General features: G+C 40.4%; 3 protein-coding genes across 3 annotated transcripts; all 3 read right to left on the minus strand.

Moving 5' to 3' along the window:
* Positions 1-797: 797 nt before the first annotated feature.
* Positions 798-5,484, minus strand: LOC118420236 (lactadherin-like). Its single transcript, XM_035826955.1, has 4 exons — positions 5,278-5,484; positions 4,338-4,479; positions 2,377-2,561; positions 798-950 (listed from the first exon to the last, which is right to left on the minus strand). Exons 1-4 carry the CDS (start codon positions 5,482-5,484, stop codon positions 798-800), a joined length of 687 nt encoding a protein of 228 aa, XP_035682848.1.
* Positions 5,485-11,202: 5,718 nt separating this feature from the next.
* LOC118420237 (zinc finger protein 676-like) lies at positions 11,203-11,475 on the minus strand. Its single transcript, XM_035826956.1, has one exon. The coding sequence runs from the start codon at positions 11,473-11,475 to the stop codon at positions 11,203-11,205; it is 273 nt and encodes a 90-aa protein (XP_035682849.1).
* A 5,423-nt stretch (positions 11,476-16,898) lies between these two features.
* On the minus strand, positions 16,899-21,790 carry LOC118420238 (plasminogen-like). Its single transcript, XM_035826958.1, has 6 exons — positions 21,739-21,790; positions 21,222-21,353; positions 20,774-21,001; positions 20,351-20,572; positions 17,759-17,890; positions 16,899-17,134 (listed from the first exon to the last, which is right to left on the minus strand). The coding sequence occupies exons 1-6, from the start codon at positions 21,788-21,790 to the stop codon at positions 16,899-16,901; spliced, it is 1,002 nt and encodes a 333-aa protein (XP_035682851.1).
* Between the last annotated feature and the right edge of the window lie 1,346 nt (positions 21,791-23,136).

Consider the following 23,136-nt stretch of genomic DNA (forward strand, 5'->3'; position numbering starts at 1 on the left):
TTGGTAGATATACTTGTTTCAACTTCCCTGTGCTGACCAAATGTACTCTTACCCATGTGATAGGAGACACATGTATCACAACCTAGTCGGTTGATCGGGTTTACTGATCGATGCTATGCTACACTCAATTGTGTAACAGCAAATGCAAATGTAACAGTACTGTGGTGGACTACCCTGTACTCTCTGCATAATTGCTGTGTATCAATATGTGTTGTTGCCATGGGTACGGATATCTACTTTATTACATATGTATACTTAGTATTAGCCACTTATGTTCAAAACAAGCGGCCAGGGGGCCCAAACTTACACTGCTTACTCCCTGCCCAAAGACCTATCCACTAGCCAAAAATCCTGAACCTACCACTTCAGGATAACTTGAACGCCAACTTCGTCGCTACGCTGCAGTACCGCAACTTGTCGCCAGGATGTCCATAATCAAACTTGACCTTCGTTTTCCAAACCCCTAAATAACTACCAAATATCATGCAAATCAATCCAAAGCGTCAAAAGTTATCTTGTCCGCAAATACACACACGCACACATTCAAGTCGCTGCACTCACGACAGAAAGTGCCAGGAGTACCGTTTTCGTAGAAAACCTTGGTATACGCAACCCTACTCAAATACCAAATATCGCGACATGCCATCCATAGCTGCTCGAGTTATACGAGGTTGACCTACATATTGGGACACAAGAACATTTTCTAACCAAAATATAACCTTCTTGGCGAAGGTAAAAAGGCTAAATAAAAAATTCACTTAAGGATATTAGAAACGTTTACCAACATTTGGTCTAGCTTAAAACCTACTTGTGTTACAGCCCAGAATCTCCACCCTCATGGCGATGTGACCATGCCAGGACTGGACCACGAAACGCACATAACGAGCATCAACTGGGTTGTCCAGTTGGTTCTTAACAAGGCTGGTGCTGTCAACGTTACCTGGAAAAACCTGAAAGGTAGACAAATGACTTAGATGATGGTATTTTTGCTTTCCTGTGTAGTATGGATTTATTCATGAGCCCTAGATCTTCGTCACTACAATGATCAAATAAACTCTGTATATCTCTCCGAGGCCAACAATTTTGAAAGGGTCGATCAAACCAATGGATGAAGACTACTCCAAAATAAAGGTTCAAGATAGATGTTTATAATGTAACTCCGCAGTGTTTCATTGAATTAAAGAATAACAAGAGTATGAAAACTCAAACCTGCATGAAACATTTTGTTTTGTGATGGTGCGTATTGGGTGTTGTTGGGTTGATATGGTTTGACGTTTGGCAAAATTATTCCATCATTGTTCTTATATATCTTCCTAGGAGAAATGGTGAGATCCAAAACTACACCATTTAGTCATCTCATAAATTTCATTTTTATTTCCTATTGTTACACCTGCACCTGGCACATATCCCAACGTGTATATAATGGTTCATTCCCAACAGAGGTGACAGGGATGGTCACAGTTGCTCTTTCTGCTAGTTGTGGATCTGTGCAGCCATCGGGTTCACCTTTTACATTTTCTGCTGGAACATATCGCTAAAGTGTATATAGTGATTCACCCCGCACACCGTTGTGACAGGGGTGGCGCGAGCTAATTGACCTCAGCTGGCTTGCTCTAGTATTCAGTTACCAGATTAATCAGGACTACTCCTGTCAAAAAGGGGTGAAAATATCTGAACGAACCACAAAACTGCAGCAAAACTACAAATGCGCGCTTAAGCACAATGGCCACAACATCTACCTCCATAGCAAACGTGATCGTAATCCATCCAGAGGTTCTAAAGATATCGGTCGGGAAACACAAACTCCAAAACATTATTCTTACCAAAAACAGTGCATTTTTTTCATGCATTTAAAAGGATATCTTGATATTTAACATACTACTTCTGAGTTAGTGTTGTCGTTGTATGTTGTCCAACTAATCAAATCATCCGTGCTGTACTGGAGTTTGTATGACGTCACCCACTGGTTGGTATAACCAAGGAGGTTATAATTAAGCCGACCCTGAATGACGGTACCCATGACGTGGATTATTTCCCGTAAATCCACCTGAAAATCAATATTTGTTCCCTTTAAATAATGTGGTATATGAAACAAAACTAGAACGACAGGATTTAACCATCTCGATTTAAGATAAGCGGTATGCTGAAATTAGAAATATAAATAGATAATGGTGTACAGAAAATGAAATAAAAATATTTTCAACAAGGTCGTCATATGAAAGACACGATTGTTTAGTCTATTAACATTTATGCTAGCCGCGTGGGCCCGTCGCGTTACCTTCGCCGAGGCCGTGTCAGGCATTTTAGCGTGACCGTGTCGGGGTCGTTTAAGACATCACGAAATCACCTGCGAGATATCATTATTAGTATGCTTACCTGCAACCACTGGCCGATTGTGTTGACCTTGGCTGCCCAGCCGCCTCCACTAGTAATCCCGTTTAACCGGCCGAGGAAAGGCGCGAGACCAGGTTCAAAGGCCGAGGATGCAGTAATGCTGTAATCAGGTATGGCGCCAGATGCCATCCCAAGTGGTTGGGGACAGGCAGGGAGGTTGACTGCAGCTGAAGGAACAAGAAGATGAAAACATTGACAACTAGAGTTCCACGACCTCATACCTTCGACAAGTGGTTTTAATCTTTTCGAGTGAAGTATTTGTAAATCTTTCCATACGATTATGCAAATAAGGTCCTGATTTGCATTTATGTTTTTTGATCATCCTTTCTATCAAAGAGGCACAAGTTTAAAGTATTAAACTCCTATTGTAGCAGGGAAGGCCTTTTGAGTGTCTCCTTATGACTTATGTAAATATGAAAATAATTTACATGACTTATGTCTAATAATATACACCTTCACTAAGCTCCATCATGTTGTAAGTATGAAATTCTTATCATTTACCTCTATGGTATTCTAGTATTTCCTAATCACTTATGCAAATGAGGTCGTAATTTGGATAATCGACATCTATCTACATTTCTCCTTTTCTCAGTTACTTGTGTGACAGATTTTAAAAGTCCTATTGTGGAATGCTATACATTCATAAACTCTCATTATCAATTATGCAAGTTAGCTGTTAATTTGTATGGATAGCTTGTTATTATGTAAGTCATCACTTAGGCTATCTACATACCAAAAATCATGACGACCCGTCAACACGTTCTCGAGTTATTCTCGTCCAAAGTTTGAAAGGAAATCAGCGCCTGCAGTTCTAGGGGTCGCAAAATTACATCACTTACTCCCCTCCAAAGAGCTATCTACCGCTCAAATATCACGACCACAGCATCTCAAGAACTAGATATTTAAAAACAGCAAGTGCCGCTGCAGAACCATAACAAATTGCTAGGGGACCGAAAATCTAATCGTTTTCAGGTCTCATCAAGGCCTTTCCACATACCAAATATCGATACAATCCATTCAAGCGTTCTCGAGTTTTGCTGGTCGCAAGTGTCTGGAGCGAGCTGCTATTCGGCGCTACTCAGGTGACCTCAATGAGACTGTCGCAACTGTCTGGAGCGAGCTGTCATTCGGCACCACTAATGTGACCTCAATACGACAGTAATTGCCCCAGGTGCGGCCATTGGACACCGGGAAGGACCCCTACTCCTTTCGATAAGCATGGTGGGATTTTTGACGTGCTCGAGGATTGGCTCTCTTAAAACACGGGGCCTCCATTAAACGTCTTATCCGAGGGACGGCCCTAACCGAAGCTAGGTACAAAACCGAAGCTAGCTATAGGTGTAACCATCAAACGAAGGTGAGGGTTTATCAAGAAAACAAAACTATTGGCAGAAACAGCAATGTCCCCATTTACAATACTCGTAACTACACTCGCAGGTTGGCAAGGATTATGACTCAGATTAAGAGCACGACGATGCGGTGATGCTGCCATTCCAAATGAATGTGCACAGGATAGAAGTAGGACTTTAAAACTCACCCGATGGACCCCAACGTTAAAACCATTGGCTGAGAGAGACTTTTCCATAACTATAACTGTCTATAGTTTTTCTTCTGCATTAGACAAGCAAAATTTAATAATAACCACCCTTACACACTGTTTTCTCAGTCAAACGGCTGCGAACATTTAGGCTTATTCTATTTACTTGACATCTTTTATAGCTGCGCATCTAATGACTTTCCTTGAGCTATTCTATCTGTTCTTACAAGGCAACGAAAAGAGGAAAAGGTGCATCGTGATATGTGATAAAAGATGACGTGCCGTTCTGGTATCATCATTACGGCTGTCTTTAATTTTTTCCAATGATTATGGAAAAGACTAAATTAAAAATTCACTTTAAGATATTAGAAATGTTTACCAACATCTGGTCTAGGTTGAAACTTACTTGTGTTACAGCCCAGAATCTCCACCCTCATGGCGATGTGATCATACCATGACTGGACCACGAAACGCACATAACGAGCATCAACTGGGTTGTCCAGTTGGTTCTTAACAAGGCTGGTGCTGTCAACGTTACCTGGAAAAACCTGAAAGGTAGACAAATGACTTAGATGAGGGTATTTTTGCTTCCCTGTGTAGTATGGATTTATTCATGAGCCCTAGAGCTTCGTCACTACAATGATCGGATAAACTCCGTATATCTCTCCGAGACCAACAATTTTTATAGCGTCGATCAAAACCAATGCATCAAGACTACTCCGAACTAAACGTTCAGAATCGATGTTTTTAATGTGTCTCCACATTATTTCATTGAATTCTGGAATAAAAAAAGATATCTTGATATCTAACATACTACTTCTGAGTCAGTGTTGTTGGTGAAGGTTGTCCAACTAATCAAATCCGTGCTGTACTGGAGTTTGTATGACGTCACCCACTCTTTGGAAGAACCAAACCGACCCTGAATGATGGTACCCATGACAGGCATTATTTTCCCTAAGTCCACCTGAAAGGCAATATTTGTTCCTCTTTAATAATGTAGCATATATATGGAGCAAAACGAGAACGACAAGATTGAACCATCTCGACAGAAGTTAACCAGTATGCTGAAATTAGGACATATTGATAGATAATGTTGAACAGAAAATGAAATAAAAATGTTTTCAACAAGGACTTAATATGAAAGACACGATTGTTAAGTCGATTAATATTTATGCTAGCCGCGTGGGCCCGTCCCGTTACCTTCGCCGAAGCCGTGTCAGGCATTTTACCGTGACCGTGTCGGGGTCGTTTAAGACATCACGAATTCACCTGCGAGGTCTGCAAGGCACACGGACCCAAGTCAAATTCACAGATACCGTGCTATATATCATTATCATTATGCCCACCTGCAACCACTGTCCCATTGTTTGTATCCATGCTGCCCAGCCGCCTCCACCAGTATTCCCGTTTAACCGGCCGAAGTAAGGCGCGAGACCGGGGTCATGGACCGAGGATGCAGTAATGCTGTAATCAGGAATGGCGCCAGATTCCATCCCAAGTGGTTGTAAACAGTCTACAGTGTTGTTGTCATCAGGTGTGGGACCAGATTCCATCCCAAGTGGACAGTCTAGGGTGACTGGGTCAGCTTCGGTAAGATCAACAAAAAGAGTGCAGTTTGCCTGTTTTGTTTACCATACTTGTCTATTTTCTCTTTAGGCCTAAGAATAATGTTGTGTTTCCAGTCATCCGACCGACCCTAGCATAAACCTGCCACCTGTAGGCTTTTTTGTTGGCCACAGGAAATGGCCATAAAAGTTTCGATCTGCCATCTGTGTGACGAAATGTAAAGCAGATTTCCTGTATTTCACATTCTACCAACAGATTACGCCTTTTAATAGTTCAAATAAGAATGTGTAGGAAACATTGCCCTTCCTTCAGTCTATTGAAACACTTGTGATTGCACAATGTATATCTGTACAATTGCAGTATGATACTTAGTTTTACATAGCTAAACTGTATTTGATAGGTCACTTCGACCGAAATCTTTAAAAAAAACAAGAGTGCGGAGACCTCATACCTCCATGAAATATTCTGATTATGCAAATTACTTGCTCATCTGCATAACCTATGCCTGGTTATGCACAACTTTAACTAACTTATACAGGTCACAATGTTTACCATCAAATCAATTACTACTTGTGCTGACACTTTCACAGTAATTATGCAAATTAGGACGTAATTTGCATTATTGATATCTGCTAATCTTCCACCTGCCACAAACTACATATGTTACATGTATTTAAGTCTTATAATGGAAAACACTGTAAATTTAGATTTCCACATTAATTATTCAAATTCAGTCAAAATCTGCATAATTTTCAATTCGATATGTACATCTCTGTCAAAAAGAACGGCATGCTAAATATTACGGATATCCGTCGTTCCTTTGTTCCGTTATGCTCCTTTGAAGATTTTGACCAGAATGCCCCTGCAGTTCCAGAGCAAGCTTCTAGGGGGACAAAACATACATATTTTTTTCCTTACATCACAAGATATCTTCCGACAATAAATCAAGGCTATAGCATATCCAGGTCAAAAGATAATGGAAAACACTGTAAATATAGATTTTTCTCATTAAGTATGAAAATTAATTCAAAATTTGCATAATCTTCCGTTATGCTCCTTGGAAGATTTTGACCAGAATGCCCCTGCAATTCCATAGCAAGCTGCTAGGGGAGGCCAAACATACATCACTTCTTCCTTACATTACAAGCTATCTGCCACCAAAAAATCAAGGCCATAGCACGTCCAGGTCAAAAGATACAATAAAAGCGAACTTCTGCTGCAGTACCAAGGTCACGTACTAGGGGGCCCAAAATTGACGTTCTACTCTTTCCTCAAAATCGACGTTCTACTCTTTGTAAAGTCTATTGGGAACATATATGACTCAGACATAGTTGAATATGTTTCTTTCTCATCTAGAGGCACTAGAAGCTTTAGGGCCAACATGGCAACACCCTTTAGAACCAAAACCCAACAGTTTGCTACCTCATACATCCCAAGACTCATTATTATTTGGAATGGGCTAGATGGAAACCTTAGAGCCATGGGCCGCTGTGTCTCTCAGTCCTCACACATATCCACCTTCAAACGACAGCTGTTAAAACACCTACACAACCGATTCACACACCTCTACGATACAGACACTCCATGTACCTGGACCTCGTTCTGCTCCTGTTCGACGTGCTTCGCAACGAGATCACGTTAATCGTTTCAGTTTGTATTTAGTCATTGTGCATTTTGTATATAAGTTATATTTTGTTTCCGATTATCACTGTATATGCCATTTTGTGATTCTTATTATTTACTTGCATATGTACTTGTATATAAGTTATCTTTTGCTTCCGATTATGTTTGTATATACCTTTGTTGATTATTATTATTCACTTGAATGTGTATTTTGTTTCGGGGAGACAACTTGCAGAGGTGGTATCACCTGTTTTGTCTCCCCACCATTTTTTATGGGAAGTACAATAAATAAATAAATTGACCTTGACCTTCGTCTTCCTAGCACCTACACCACACATACCAAACATCATTTTAATCCATCCAGAGGTTCTTGAGTTATGCTGACTACAAAAATGAGGAATCACAAACACACAAACACACATACTGACACACAGACAGACAGACACACCCAAAACTATACCTCCACTTTTCATGGAGGTTTTTCATGGAGGTAATGAGAATCCTAACGACCCCATTATCAGCACCGTTACAGAAGACAAAACATTTTCCCCTAGCTCTTATCTCTTTCTGTGTTACTTTTCTCATGCCACCCTTCCACATCAGTAACACGGATGTTTAAAAGGCCTGTCAACTTTTATAGCTGCAGGTCGTTGTTCAAAAACTCTACGAAATCTCACAATACAGTGATTCTTTGGGTAAAGAAATACATTCATATTTAACGCCATAATGTTACGAGTGCCTAGGCACTGTTTGTCTGATTTGAAGTACACAAATGTATAAGTTCTCAGCCTCACCCAGAAGTGATAAACACAACTCTTCGAAGCAAAGATGTCAAGTATTTTATGAATGTGTACTGAAATTCAATTTACTGTGATCATTACTTAAAAGGCGACAACCAGTAACGGTAGGTAAGAGAAGGCGAGAAAACATGGACAATTGAGCTGCGACATGCGGTGTGCGAGTCAACTTGCTGTACTTGAAAGTCAGACACCCACTTCTTTCTACTTGAAAGAGGAAAGAAATCCTTCTCAAACATTTTGACAATGTCTTCAAAGAATTTACGGCATGGGGAACTCGACCCACACATGTCTGATCACAGTTCACCCTTGTTTTCCAGTTACCTACTGATTTTCAAAAAGACGTTGCCTGGAAAGTAATGACTGCAATGCTTTGAAATTTGGAGGATATTGATGAAAGGCTTCAAACTACGACGTTGTGCCTCGAAAATGGAGTTATGCTTATCAGTTCTAGGTGAGGCCGAGAATTTATTGGTAGTATATGATGACGATCTTGTCTTATTTTCACTTGAGAGCGGTATCAATATCAGATGACTGATGATTCAAAGCATCGGTCTGACGTTTCCATTCTTCGTGCTCGCAGAAATGAAAAGATTATAAACTTCACGTGAAGGCACGCCCAACTCACAAACAGCATGTCCTCGTATACAGCTCAATGAGGACTCAGCCATGCGCAAACTATAAAAACTCATAAACTTTCGGTGGAGGCACACCCAACCAGCAAATAATGGCTCCAATGGGCAGTGGCCTTATCTGACACGAGTGGTAGCCATGGATGCTGATGTAGTTTTTATATCAACAAGAGAGACACCGTGAATGGCACATGCAGACAGTGGTGAAGTTGTATAATTCTAACTTAGTTTAAAATGGTTTTGAGAACTCGAGCTCGTTGAATATTTCATGCAATAAACCAAGATCTGTTCGAGTCTTTTAAACACCAGTCACGGGTCTGTGTCGAACACAACCAAAGTATAACATCTCACATCAGTTAGGTATGTTGGTCCAAAACCCCCAATTCGTTAAACTTTGCATTTTGCGCATGCGATTTGGACACAAAAATGCATAATCTATAGTCTTGAAAACATGTTGCCAATTAATTCGGTAGAACTCATAGATCTTGCTTGAATGTATACTCCACGAGTCTTTTAGGCTTTAAACTGTGTCTTTATTGTGGCTCAGTTCACAAAAAAGCTACATCAAGTCCACATCTAGCTTTCTTGTGAACTGAGCCACAATAAAGCTAGATGTGGACTTGACGTGCTATAAAACAAATATGAAGCCCGCAAATAGGCCCGTTAGTAGGGCCTGCTACGGAGGCTGAAAAATTGCTAAATGCAATGGCTTCGATAGTCATCATCATTTAGGCCAGCCAAACAGTCTTATATGATAACAGCAGTTTGTTCATAATGACTGCGGAACCTACCTTTCACACACGCTACGCAGAGAAGAATGATACAGCAGCTGAGCCTGACCATAACACCCTTCCGTGAAGCCATGCTTCTAACGGGCGTGCTCTTCAGAGCTCTCGGTCGAAGACGCGACTAGGCCCGTACGGCTGAAGTCTCTGGTCCGGCCAACGCTCTTTTTACGTCCTCCCCCTTTTCCTTTTGGCATGTTAGATCCAGAAATGCAAAGACAACCCTCCCTCTGTGCGAAACAACGCCAAGTCAGACGCGTCGCGTCGCGCTTCTCCTGACGTCTGTCGTCAAGACTGGTATCTGCGCAACGCCAACACAAACATCTCAACATCATAAAAACAAGGACGAATCCATGAGAATTTTTCGGAGGGATCTTGATTCATACATTACAAGTAAAACAGCGGAGTAAAGTGACATTCCATCCTTGCGTACTCAAGCTTCTATAGCTTAGCAACCACCTTTTTTCCTAGAAAAGTCAATCATAATTGTTTCTGGGTTGTCGGTGTTTCCAATATTTACTCCGCAATGTTTTTCTGTCGTCAAGCTATAATTACGCTGCCGGTATCTAGGTGTCGACTAGAACTGTGTCTTTTGGACATGATTTATGATTCAGCTTGCATCCTGGATGTTGGACGGGGGGCACGGACAAAAGTTGGGCTATAAGTTGAAAATAAATAGAAGAGCAGAACATGTACATTTTCCTTTTACCATTATCGTGCCCTTCTAATATAAACAAGACTGTACTTGTGTGTGTAGCTATACAGGTCCGTTATGTGTGTGCCTGTGTGTGTTTGTGTGTGTGCGCGCGCGTGTGTGTGTGCGCGTGTGTTTGTGTGTGCGCGCGTGTGTATGCCATGCATATCATATTTCTCCAGATACATGGGTATGTGTATTTGATGATACAAAGAGTATGCTGATCTGAGAGGCTCATGAAATATTCAAAGCCAAAATTAATGTGGTGGCGATAAGTTGTTGCAGGGAATTTAACGACTTCTTCTCGTGTCGTACCTTTGTCCAGATGCTGGCTAACGACCGGTTGTGTTTTTTTGTGTGTGTTTTTTTGTTTGTGTGTGTGTGTTTGTGCGTATATGTGTGTTTGTGCGTTTAAGGTATCTCTAAGATATTTAAAGCAAAATTAAAGTGTAGGCGCTAATTTTACAACATCTTTGAAAGTCATCATTTTATATTTCTCAAGATGTATGAATAATGTTTTGATAGCAATGATACAGAAACGAACTTGCATCATGAAAATATTCAAAGGGCATCCAATGTGGTGGTGTTGTTACACATGTAGGGTTTGTCACCATTGTGTTTGGCTATATGTTGGTCCAAACTGTTTTTCTGTGCAGAAGAATAGTCACACTGGTCTTAATGGTAGGTTTTTTCTCCTGTGTGGGTTCTCATATGTTGGGATAGTTGAGACTTTCGAGCCGCCCTGTACCCACACTCTCCACACATGTAGGGATTCTCTCCGCTGTGCATTGCAAGATGTTGGTCAAAGTTGTATTTCTGTGCAGCAGAATAGTCACACTGGTCACATTTGTAGGGTTTTGGGCCTGTGTGGATTCTCATATGTTGGGATGAGTCAGATTTCTGCACTGTCCTGTACCCACACTCCCCACATATGTATGGTTTGTCACCAGTGTGCTTGGCTAGATGTCGGTGGAAGGTGGACTTATCTGCTGCAGAATAGTTACACAGGTCACACTTGTAGGGTTTTTCACCAGTATGGGTCCTCGTATGTCGGGCTAAGGCAGACTTGTAAGCTGCCCTAAAGCCGCACTGCCCACACATGTATGGTCACTTCTCACACACATCTCACCAGTGTGTATGGCTAGATGTTGGTCCAAATGGCATTTTCTGCAGATTAGTCACACTTGTAGGGGTTTTGCCTTGTGTAGGTTCTCTTGTGTCGGGACAAGTTGGACCTTTGAGTTGTGCTGTACCCATACTCCCCACACATGTAGGGTTTGTCACCAGTGTTTGCTTTCGGTTGACTGACCGAACTGGTTTTGGTCGCTGTAGGTTTGTCTTTGGCTGTGCTGGCATCCCTGACACACAAAACGTCAGTAAGAGACCCATCACAGACATTCTGAGGAACAGCAGCTGGAGACCCTTTACCTGCCTCTACCTCTGCCATGTCGAACCTGATTGAATAAAAAATATTAGAAAGATTAAATAGACCAATTAAAACTAGATTCTTGCAAGCAAAGAACGTTCACCTTTACATGGTCTAGTTTAATAAGCTTTTTATGGTTATGTGTTTTATTTTTCTGTTTATTGTGCTTTTGCAACAGCAAAATTTATATTGGTCCAACACATGCTTTCAATACTAGTCACGTTTACTATAAAGTGATAAAAATGATACGATTAGCAATGTATTCCCAATAAGGGATTAAGTTTTTTATCGTCACAATATCTACTTGCTTGCTTTTTGCCATTAAACACAACGGAAACCGTTTAGCCTATGCATCGGGCATGTTGTGAGTCGACTATTCTAACCGACCACCTGGCCAAAAGGACAGTTTTTGCCCGGTCCCCGTCTTGGACAGGTTTGACTGTATTTGTTTGGAGAAGTAGTAAAAGAAACGGGGCAAAAACAAATGTTTCCCTTTGTTTCCGTGAAGGTAAATATGCCCCCCTCCCCACCCCATTTTCGTCACCACGAAAAGCTTTTTGTTGTTACTTGTGTTCATATTTATGTTTCTGTCTTTCTTCATCAATCATCTGCCATTTTCATTTTGTTTAAATAGCGGCGCCAATATACATTGTTTTATCTTGAGTGGGCCCCAATTTGTACTTTGCTCATGTATGTTTGTTTAATAAAAAAAATTAAAATCGTATCACCTTTAGACTGAATCAGACAAATCAATACCACCACTAATTCATAAACCAGGACGTGGTTGATGATGATAACTATACATTTTTCTGACATGTGATTACTGTATTGGCTAGACTAATACATATCTACTTTTGTATGATACTTTGGCTTCAATTGACGTGCACGTAGTTTCATTAATTTCGTGACAGGGGAGGTTAAATGAAAGCATGTTACAGTAGTACATCTTCGCAGGTTTGGCAGTCATACTGTTCGGATATTTGCCTCTGGATATTTGCCTCTGGAACTATACCTCATACAATCATTTTCTGACACTCGTTTGTATTGCCTGCTATTTTTGACAGACCACAGAGGACTGTTGACTAAGAGAATAATATATCTTGGCTGATTAGGTTGCACGATGTTACAAGTGACATGTCACATAAGAGACTGACAGCTACCCTCGGATTGCTGTCTTAGATTTTTATACACACCTAGCAAGCTGAACTTTAATTACTTTGTATGAAAGTAGACATTGAATACTTCGTAAGAGGGTCGATGGCAATTGGAAATTATTCTGTAGGGTGGCCAAACCTCGGCCTAAGGAAGACGTGCCTTCTTTTAAACTTGCCCTTTCCTTTTCGTCTTTGTCGATGATAATAGTAGACTGTCCTGCATTAGTCGGTTAGCGAAACACGATTGCCTGTTCTACAATGTACATAACAAACAATGAAGAAAGGAGGCCATCATAATCTTTTTCCCCTGAAGCAGCTTTGTACTTCCCAGTGTTTGTAGGTGGCTTTATCTCCCAGACCAATCTATGACTTTTAGCCTGAGGCTATTGAAAGGAACGTCCTGTCAACAGTGGGAAAAACAGGATTGTCTTGTCAACAGTAGAAAACTTTGCACTGTTGACAGGATCGTCCTGTCAACAGTAGAAAACTTTGACAGGACGACCCTGTCAATAGCCATAAGCTCATTTTCATGTCTACATGTTCACTTTCGGGTCTCTGTGACAAGTGTGAATATTAATGAGCTAAGACTAACACGCATGCGTTACGCAGGAGTAAGAGAACCTCAAGAGACAACCTCCACAATGCACAGAGGTTGCAGTGGATGATAGAATAAACCAACTGTAGAACCGTACCGCGCCTGAGATGTCATTGCAGATGACTTGAGCAGATAGGTCTAGATACAGAGACCATCAAGGCAGCTAGTTGCAGTCTCAGCAAGGATCAAGACTTTAGAAAAACAAAACGTTTACAAACGACAGCTTTAATGTAGCAAGCTTTCAGCCCATGCGTTCTAGCAGTTTCTTCTTCCTTTGAATATAAGCAACAACCACTCTCACATTGTATCTTCAATGCTTCCAACTAAGCTTTGAAGGTTTTGACAGTATATTATATCATGACTTCAAGAAAAACAATGCTTCCAACTAAGCTTTGAAGATTTTGACAGTATATTATATCATGACTTCATTTTACAAATCGTTATGCGGACGTGGACTGAACTAAACAATATTGGATTTTACATGTAAAAATACACGTGGTAAGTAAACCAAATATAGTCAATTGTGCTTTATATGAAGAGATGGTGCATGAAAAGCAACACAACTTGTTATTTTGATGGCTATTGACTAAGTGACACCCCCCCCCCCCGCAACAATAACAGTAACATCAAGTACTGTAATACATGCATGTCAGACCATACTACTTTGTTCATCGAGATTGACCAAAGAGGTTGAACATTACACTTTTGATGGCACCTTGTTGTTGATGGCCAGGAATGGCATATGACTACATTTTTACTTGCACGCCTTCCCACAAGACTCTGTATGTATACTATGACACCTGTGTACTACTCAACGTCATGTTTCTTGTTTCACAACTTTTACATTCTAAAAAGATTACTATTTTACGCACAAATCTTAAAGGCGCTGTGGAACTTTGTTTTACAACATCTTTGCAAGTGAATTTGCATAACGACTTTTTGTAAAAGACCAGCTTATCATGTGGGACAAAGTGTATATTCTACTCCTAATCTCGAAATTCTTGGGAGAGTTCGTGACCAGGTGAGTCAGTTTTCCGAATTTTGAAAGCTCCTGTCAGCGGACAGCATGGCCTCTGGCGATCGATGGTAACCTAGTATGATACAGAGAGGAAACAGTTTAGAAAATTAAAAGCAGTCTGCTATTGTCCCTTGTCTATCTTTATTTTCAAATGTTCCAGTGGTGATGATGATATCATCTCCGCTAGAGAACATCATCACTGTGTCTTGTTCTTTTATATGTTTACCAATAAAAAAAGACACTGGATCCGCCCCCTCCCCCCCCCCCAAAAAAAAGATTTTCAATATGTAGAATATGTGAAGAACGAAATTTGTCTACCAAGAAGAAAATCAAACAATGTGAGCTATTTACAAATATTCACGTTTACGGCAACAATGTTTTTGCGGGCAAAAACTGAGTTTGTAAGGTCGTCTCTCCTCAGAGAGAATAAGAGAAACATTTACCTCTTTTATCTCCGTATATAACATTGGGCTCGCCGTAGGAGGAACTGCTGAAGTGTAGCCTGCCCACAAACATGTACATGTTGGTCTTTGTTGTTCTCTCACTTTGACATGATTCGTTTTTTTACACCTGAACCTGGGGGATCAGCAAAGAGACATTGGGCATATGTGTAAATGTTTGCTAATCGAAGGATCTGCATCAGAGAAATTATTCACGACACTATATATATATATATATATATAGAGAGAGAGAGAGAGAGAGAGAGTCAGAAAGAGAAAATATTATATATATATATATTATATACACAGAGAGAGAGAGAGAGAGAAAGAGAGTTATGTTCTCTTATAGCGGCAAGAAACGTTCATAGTCAGAAAGTGTAACTCATACTAGTTAATGGACATAAAGCTATTTTGTAATCTCCAGGGTCTTTTCATTCTTAATTTTTAGTTGTCCCAGATGTAGGTTGAAGATTACCAGTCTTCAAGGTTGGGAACATAATTTTATTGAATTTGGGACGTATTTGGCCACATTTACATATACTCTTACCCCTATTAATAGGAATCTCTTGAGACTGACAACAACGATATATCGCATGTCACTATTAAGAACTGTTACAAAGGAATTCTCCAACTAACGAAGAAAAGAATACATACAGTATTTTACTTTTCATACTTTCATTTCAACCCAATTTTTCCCTCTCTCTCATTTCTAAGCTATTCCTCCAAAAACTATCGTTAAAAAAGGAGCAATATAAAGGATTTCTGAGTTCTAACGGCACTGAGTATGGTTCAATGCAATGTTGAAAAGGAATAACAGAGGGATGAGTTTTCAAACTCAGCGTTCAGATCTTTTAGTTTTGAGTGTAGAAAATAGATATTCACTTACCATGTGAAATCACACAAGCGATGACAAGTAGTAGCCAGATGCGGGCAAACATTTCGGGCTCACAAAATATCAGCCTGTTCCAGGTTTACAAAAATATGGATTGACCGTTTCAGTGTATGGACGTTCTTAGAATTTTCTATTTTGAAAGACCATATTAGTCTGTTACCAGGATAATGTGTGCTTTGTAGATACCTAAGAAAGTCACTGCCGGCATTAAAGGATGAACGATTCTTATAAAGTCAAAAATTTCAATGCTCAGCTTGAAGTATTGTTCTTCTTGTGAAGTCACAATGTGTGGGCGAGTGTTGCTTATCTTCAAGTGAACATGAAACTTTAAGTATACATTTGCCGAAAGCTTGCTACATTGAAGTTGTCTTTCATATAGGTTTTGTCTTTATCTATGTTAAGACCCGCACGTGTTACAGACCACCTCCCAGGCAGGGCTGATCACTTAGCATATACAAACGCCTTACATGATACCGTAAGGCATTTGTGTATGACGCAACAGCATGTGTGTATGCCGCGGGATCAGCCCTGTGTGGGAGGGTGGTGTAGACATACAAATTGGCTGCGTAAGCTTTCATGGCAGTACAGCATATCACACACTTTGTTCATGTCTGACTTTTATTTGTCCACCATAAGATGTTACAGGACGTGCAAACGAAAGCTGTATACCTTAAGTATAGATGACTTCATACAGAGCGCTACCATCATCTGCAAAGATGGTAGGATGCCTACTTTATATAGATGAAGACAGTGGTTCATTCCTGTTCGTACGTGGAGAAGTTAACTGAACTAAAACTTGTCGATTTTACATGTACAAATAATGGGTAAACGAAATAAATTCTGCTATGCCTTATATCGGGGATGCTACATAAAAAAAGCAAATGCAACTTGTCCTTTTAGTGCCTATCATATTTGCGCAGTGACAAATATTCAACAATGATAACAACATCATATACTGTAACATATACATGTCAGATCGTTACCCTTTGTTCACGAAGTTTGAACAAAGCGACCAGACACCACACTAGTACTTTTGATTGTACCTTGTTGTTGTTGACGGTGAATGCCGCATGGACATTTCTAAATCTTCTGCTCTCGTACTTATAAATGTGCTGCTGTAGTACAACAAAAGCTGAGGGTTTTTTCCAGGCCTCAATGGATAATTGCTGTTGTACACACAAATGGTGCCGGACGATTACTTTACTGACTATGCACTGAGAGCTGCGAAGGTATTTCTATATTTCATTTGTTGTGTGTCATCAATCATACAGATGTATGTCGACATCTGGGTACAATCATAAAGGATGAGACCTAAAAAAACGTTTTCGCTTTGTTTAACTCAGGGTCATGCAGGATTGCAGCAGAACTCCCATCGGGTGTTAGGGTCCGTTGTGTAGCACCATGGGCCGGGTTCAACCTCGTCTGGGTTGCGGCAGTAGTTCTCCACCAACTCAGGATACTCCTCTGGCAGGAAAGTATGCTCATGAGGAAAGTTGACATCCCATCGCTGACATGTCTTCGCACTCATCGTCACCGAAACGTTTCCGCGATAGTCAGATCCGGTAGAACTGCCCATGCAGACTGGAAAAAGACATTATAATCAGTCAAAATAACTGTGTATTTCCATTATTTTCCCAGATGGAGAACTATTTTCTGTGGCAAAACGCGTACGATCGGCACAGTATAGGAGCCGAGACCAAAGGAAAGCTTAAGACAGACTCAGAAAAAGTCTTTTACCAAAAGGGCATGTAGGGTGGATGCAATAATCCCAACGGGTGTCAGGGTCCGTTGTGTAGCACCAAATGGTGCCCTCATGCCCGGCTGGGTTGCGGCAGTAGTTCTCCACCAACTCAGGAAAATAATCTGGCTTGTAAAATAGACTATGTGGAAAGTCGACATCCCATCGCTGACAGGTCTTCCCACTTCTTGTCAGAGACACGTTTCCGCGGTAATCAGATCCGTCAGGCTCACCTTTGCACACTGGAATGATTTGTATTATCAAGAAATTAAGTATTACTGCGAGTTTCAATTTGTAAGGTACCATCCACAGTGGTACGAAGAAATCAATTTTCTTCAAGAATGACATTTGTCTGCCAAGAAGAAATCAAACAATGTGAGCTATTTATGAAATATCTACATGACGGCTACAATACTTTATGTGGACAATTGCTGGGTCACCTCATAGGGAGTAAGAGAAACATTCACCTGGTTTTTCCACGTTCATAACATTGGGATCGCCGTAGGAAGGACTGCTGAAGTGTAGCCTGCCGACAAACGTGTACGTGTTGGTCTTTGTTGTTTTCTCACTTTGACATGATCTGTTTTTTACACTTGAACCTGGAATATAAGAAAGGACATATTGAGCATATGTGTTAATGTTTGCTGATCGCGATGGATTTACATCAGACAAATCATTCTTGTATAAATAGCTGTAAAATACACCCCATAACTGCGTTTTCTTGTTAATGTCTTCTTTCCTTTTCTTTAAACCTTATCAACTTGATATAGCATATGAGATTATGAATGAAATTATGCAATAAAGCAGGTTCACTTACCATGTGAAATGATACAAACAATGGCAAATAGAAGGCAGATGCGGGCCAACATTTCGTGCTCACAAAATATCAGCCTGTTCCAGGTTCACAAAAATATGGAATGACCGTTTCAGTGTATTGACGTGCTTAGTATTTTCTTTCTGTAAAGAACATATCAGTCTGTTACCAGAATAATGTCTGCTTTGTAGATACCTCACAAGACCTATTGTTGGTATGAAAGGATGGGCGATTCATATAATGTCAAAGACTTCAATGCTTAGCTTGAGAATATTGTTTTTTTTGTGTGAAGACAGAATTTGTAGGCGCGTGTTGCTTATCTTCAAATGAACTTTCAGAATGCATGATCTGAAGCTTGCTACATTCAAGTTGTCTGTTGTAAAGGTAGAGGTTTTGCCTTGATCTACGTTCAGACCTTCACGTGTCACAAACCACCTACCACGCAGGGCCGATCCCGTGGCATACACACATGTTTTACATGGTACCGTAAGGCATTTGTGTATGCCGCAGGATAAGCCCTGCGTGGGGGGTGGTGTAGATATAAAAATTCAGTATTATCAGTAAAATTGCACGGGAGATGAAGCCACTCTTTTGCTCTTATCAATGGCATAACGAAACGAGTAGTGTAAAGAAGGCATCTCATCCATGGTCCGAGGCTCAACCTATGAACCAAATTATCATACTAAGAAGAAAGAACTTAAGTTTGACACAAACTACAAGGGCCGACTGTTGATTATCCCCGGGAGGGTGAGATCACCGAGAGTCGGATATGATGTGTTTGACCGAGAGTCACTGGCGAGGGACGTCACCTGGCACCAACAAATCGGTGCATCTCCTTTGCTTTCTTCTGTCATTTGAAAAAGTCACCATGGACTGTCAAAAGTGACAGACTCTTTTCCCTGATTCCACTGAAAAGTGAAAGTGATATGACGTCAGCGAAGAGCACTTTCTCTCTGTGCTCTTAGATCACATGGACGAGACGCCTCCACTGAGAGCAAAACTTTAGGCCCCAGACGTGTTTTGTAACCTCCAAAGAACCCGACCCTTGCTAAATTAGTCACATCGTCTGTAAATATTGAGATTTACTCATTTGCATAATGTATATATCAAAAGCTCAATCCTACATAGCGCATATTTCCTTTGCTTAATATCTACAAGTGGTTTTGTGCCGGATTCTTATTGGCAATTGCTGCACGAGAGAATATGGCTAAGAAGACGAAGACACAGACACACAGGGCAGTTTCCGTACACATCACTCGTGTCAGTTTTCTATGTTACTCAAGAACTCCGACAGAAAGCTTCTCCATGTCTTTATTTCCCACATGCCACACCTTGGTACCAGACACATGTCTCACTTTCACAGTGGTAGAACCGGTCAACTTGCCTGGCATAAGTTAATTGACCTACATCAAATGTTTGTAGCGACATCACGAAAGTGATAAACTACTTTGTCCCCTCAATCATGAATGAGAAGGTGCTTTATACATACTAGATTTGTGTCAATGGTAAGACTTCAGTGCAAATCATAATGTAGCTTTCCAGACTTGACACTTAAGTTAAAAGCGGTTCGATCTGTGTTGCACATACGAAAACAGCATTCTAAAAACTGTTACAAAAATGTTTGACACACTTACACATATGGTAGGGATACATAACGTTTTGAAATATATATGCAGTAAAAGTAACAGCTTACAGTGTTACAAATTTTACTTCCAATCTCGATAATCTTTTGGTTGGTTAAATTTTATCATCTTAATTATCATATAATGCTCTCCAAATTACACATCTTCAATAACAATAAAAATGTCTTCCAGTTTGACATTTAAAAAAACATATTTCTAAAATTTCATTTAACGACCATATAAAACTGTTTTAACATCTTCGTAAATATAAAGTTACGTAAAAACTAAAAGACCAGCTTGCTATGCTGCACATTGCACTATTATGACTATTATAATCCAGTGAGAGTTTGTCGATAGATGAATCAGGTTTTCGATGTTTCAAAGTCTTGATGGCGAACAGCAAGGCCTCGGAGGGATAATGACCTAGAATGATACAGAGTTCAAAGCGTTTAAAGAGTTAAGAAAATTAGGAGCATTCTGATACGGTAAGAACTGTTTCGTAAAAATAGTGTTGGACATTTTGCAATGTGAGTTGCGTACGTTTCTCCACATTTCGTTGAAGGATGGGAGCAGAGGAACAATCATTTTCGAATCTCTTATCGCTCAAGGGCATGCAGGATTGCAGCAGAACTCCCAGCGAGTGTTAGGGTCCGTTGTGTAGCACCACAGGCCGGGTTCAACCTCGTCTGGGTTGCGGCAGTAGTTCTCCACCAACTCAGGATGATTCTCCGGTAGGTGATAACGGTCATGTGGAACATCGACATCCCATCGCTGACATGTCTTCCCACTTATCGTCACAGAAACGTTTCCGCGATAGTCAGATCCGGCAGAACTGCCCATGCAGACTGGAATGAGAAATTGTTGTAAGTATCAGTTACCAGTTCAGTCGGCGAATGAAAGTACTGAAATTCTCAAAATAACTGTGAACTTTGATCATTTTTCTGATGCAGAACTATTTTCTGTGACATCACGATCATCACAGTATAGGAGCCGAGACCAAAGGAAAGATAGAGCGGGAAAGAGAAAAGCGTCAAGCAGTCTTTTACCAAAAGGACATGCAGGGTGGATGCAGTACTCCCAGCGTGTGTCCGGGTCTGTTGTGTAGCACCAAATGGTGCCCTCAACCCCGGCTGGGTTGCGGCAGTAGTTCTCCACCAACTCAGGATACTTCCATTGCCGGTAATAAGACCTATGTGGAGAGTCGACATCCCATCGCTGACATGTCTTTCCACTTATCGTCACAGACACGTTTCCGTCAGGCTCGACTTTGCACACTGGAATGATTTAAATCACCAATTGCAAGAAATCAAGTATCACGGCGAGTTTCAACATGTAAGATATGTGGTACGAAGAAATCAATTTTCTCCAAGAACGACATTTTTCTACCAAGAAATCAAACAATGTGAGCTATTTATAAAATATTTACATGGCGGCTACAATACTTTATGTGAACAATAGCTGGGTCTCCTCGTAGAGAGTAAGAGAAACATTCACCTGGTTTATCCTCGTTCATAACATTGGGATTGCCGTAGGATGAACTGCTGAAGTGTGGCATGCCGACAAACATGTACGTGTTGGTCTTTGTTGTTCTCTCACTTTCACATGATCCGTTTTTCACACTTGAACCTGGAAGATCAGCAAGAAGACATTGTGCACAATATATGTGTAAATGTTTGCTGAACTTATGATCTGCATCAGACAAATTATTCATTTATAAGTTGCTGTACAATACACCCCATAACTGAGTTTTCTTGTTAATGTCTTATTTTCTTTTCTTTGTACCATATCAACTCATAGACATTATGTATATGCACATCAACCTTTCCTCTCTCTCTCACTCTCAAGCCCTTTCCACAAAAGTATCGTTGAATGAGGGGCAATACAAAAGCTTTCTGAGTTCTAACGATAAAACTACTAAGTACGGTTCAATTCAATGTTGAAAATCTTTTTATTTTGAGTATAGAAAAATAGATATAATGGATTAAATCATGAAAAATGTATATTTACTTACCATGTGAAATGACAAAAGCGATAGCAAGTAGAAGGCAGATGCGGGGCAACATTTTGTGGTCACAAAATATCAGTCTGTTCCAGGTTCACAAAAATATGGAATGACCGTTTCAGTGTATGGACGTGGTCATTATTTTCTTTCTATAAAGAACATATTAGTCTGCTGCCAGGAGAAAAGTCTGCTTTGTAGATACCTCAGAAAATGCATTGCTGACATTAACGGATGAACGATTCATATAATGTCAAAAACTTCAATGCTTAGCTTGAGGATATTGCTTCTTTGTTGTGAAGAGACAGTTTATAGGCGCGTACTTATCTTCAAATGAACATGAAACTTTCAGTATTCATGATCCGAAAACTTGCTACATTCAAGCTGTCTGTCCGGTAAAGGTTTTGTTTTCATCTATGTTAAGACTCGCACGTGTTACAGACCACCTCCCACGCAGTGCTAATCTCGCAGCATACACAAATACATGATACCGTAAGGCATTTGTGTACACCGCGGGATTAGCCCTACGTTGCAGGTTGATGTAGACATAAAAATTCAGTATTATCAGTGAAATGGTCTAGGAGATGAAGCCTCTTGCAAACACTAGGAAATACCAACTGCTTTGGAGGGGGGGGGGGTATCGAAAGCGTACTTCCTTCGTTGTTTTTATATGTGCAATGTAAAACAGGTTACTGTGTTTAGCTAATAGAACATTTTACTCTTAAATGGTTAGAGGGAAAGAGCAGACAGAAGGCTTGGGTCGGGGCCCGCCCTTAAAACCAATTTATCACTGGCTAAAGCCATGCTGACCCTACCCATGTATTTCTTACACGTACAGACACTTCCTTCATCATGAATGTTATAAACGATGGGCGATAAGGCAAGAAGGTCAACATAACAACAACACATAACAGGATGAGATTTTCTTATCACCCCTCAAATTGGTTGTGTAACCTACCTTTTGTATTTTGCCATAGGCTGAGATTACTTTATTGATTTCTTTCTTTATTCTTTATTTCAGGTTAAAAACCCATAGACACACAAAAGATTCATACATATGCATTAAAATCTCTACCTGTACAATAAGTCATAACAGTTCTGGAAAAAAGAATTTCTGTAGAACATGTCTGACGTCAGCAAGTGCTGGACAATGATATTATTGGAAGACGTTAATAGTTGCAGAAAAGAATAACACATTTTCCTACGCCTTGCTTCAAAGTGTCGAATTGTACACAAACATTGTGCTAGCGCTGCATCGTCGTGGAAGATTCATGATAATCCGAAAACAGTTGTTATATGCGATCCGGCACTTAGAGAGGACACCCGCACTGACAGAATTCCATAATTGCGCGCCATATGTTTGGCCACAGTACGCCATAAACAAGTTTTTCTTAACAGGTGTGGAACAAA

Source organism: Branchiostoma floridae, chromosome 7 (assembly GCF_000003815.2).
Source record: "Branchiostoma floridae strain S238N-H82 chromosome 7, Bfl_VNyyK, whole genome shotgun sequence".
NCBI lineage: Eukaryota > Metazoa > Chordata > Leptocardii > Amphioxiformes > Branchiostomatidae > Branchiostoma > Branchiostoma floridae.

Coding starts and splice junctions, on each gene's coding strand:
- LOC118420236 (XM_035826955.1), bottom strand. CDS start 5,484: ATGGAATCTGGTCCCACACCTGATGACAACAACACTGTAGACTGTTTA. Junction 4,480..5,277: donor CAATGGGACAGTGGTTGCAG/GTGGGCATAATG, acceptor TCTACCTTTCAG/GTTTTTCCAGGTAACGTTGA. Junction 951..2,376: donor CAATCGGCCAGTGGTTGCAG/GTAAGCATACTA, acceptor TCTACCTTTCAG/GTTTTTCCAGGTAACGTTGA.
- LOC118420237 (XM_035826956.1), bottom strand. CDS start 11,475: ATGGCAGAGGTAGAGGCAGGTAAAGGGTCTCCAGCTGCTGTTCCTCAG.
- LOC118420238 (XM_035826958.1), bottom strand. CDS start 21,790: ATGTTGCCCCGCATCTGCCTTCTACTTGCTATCGCTTTTGTCATTTCA. Junction 21,002..21,221: donor TATGAACGAGGATAAACCAG/GTGAATGTTTCT, acceptor AAATCATTCCAG/TGTGCAAAGTCGAGCCTGAC. Junction 17,135..17,758: donor TATGAACGTGGAAAAACCAG/GTGAATGTTTCT, acceptor GTCTTTTTCCAG/TCTGCATGGGCAGTTCTACC.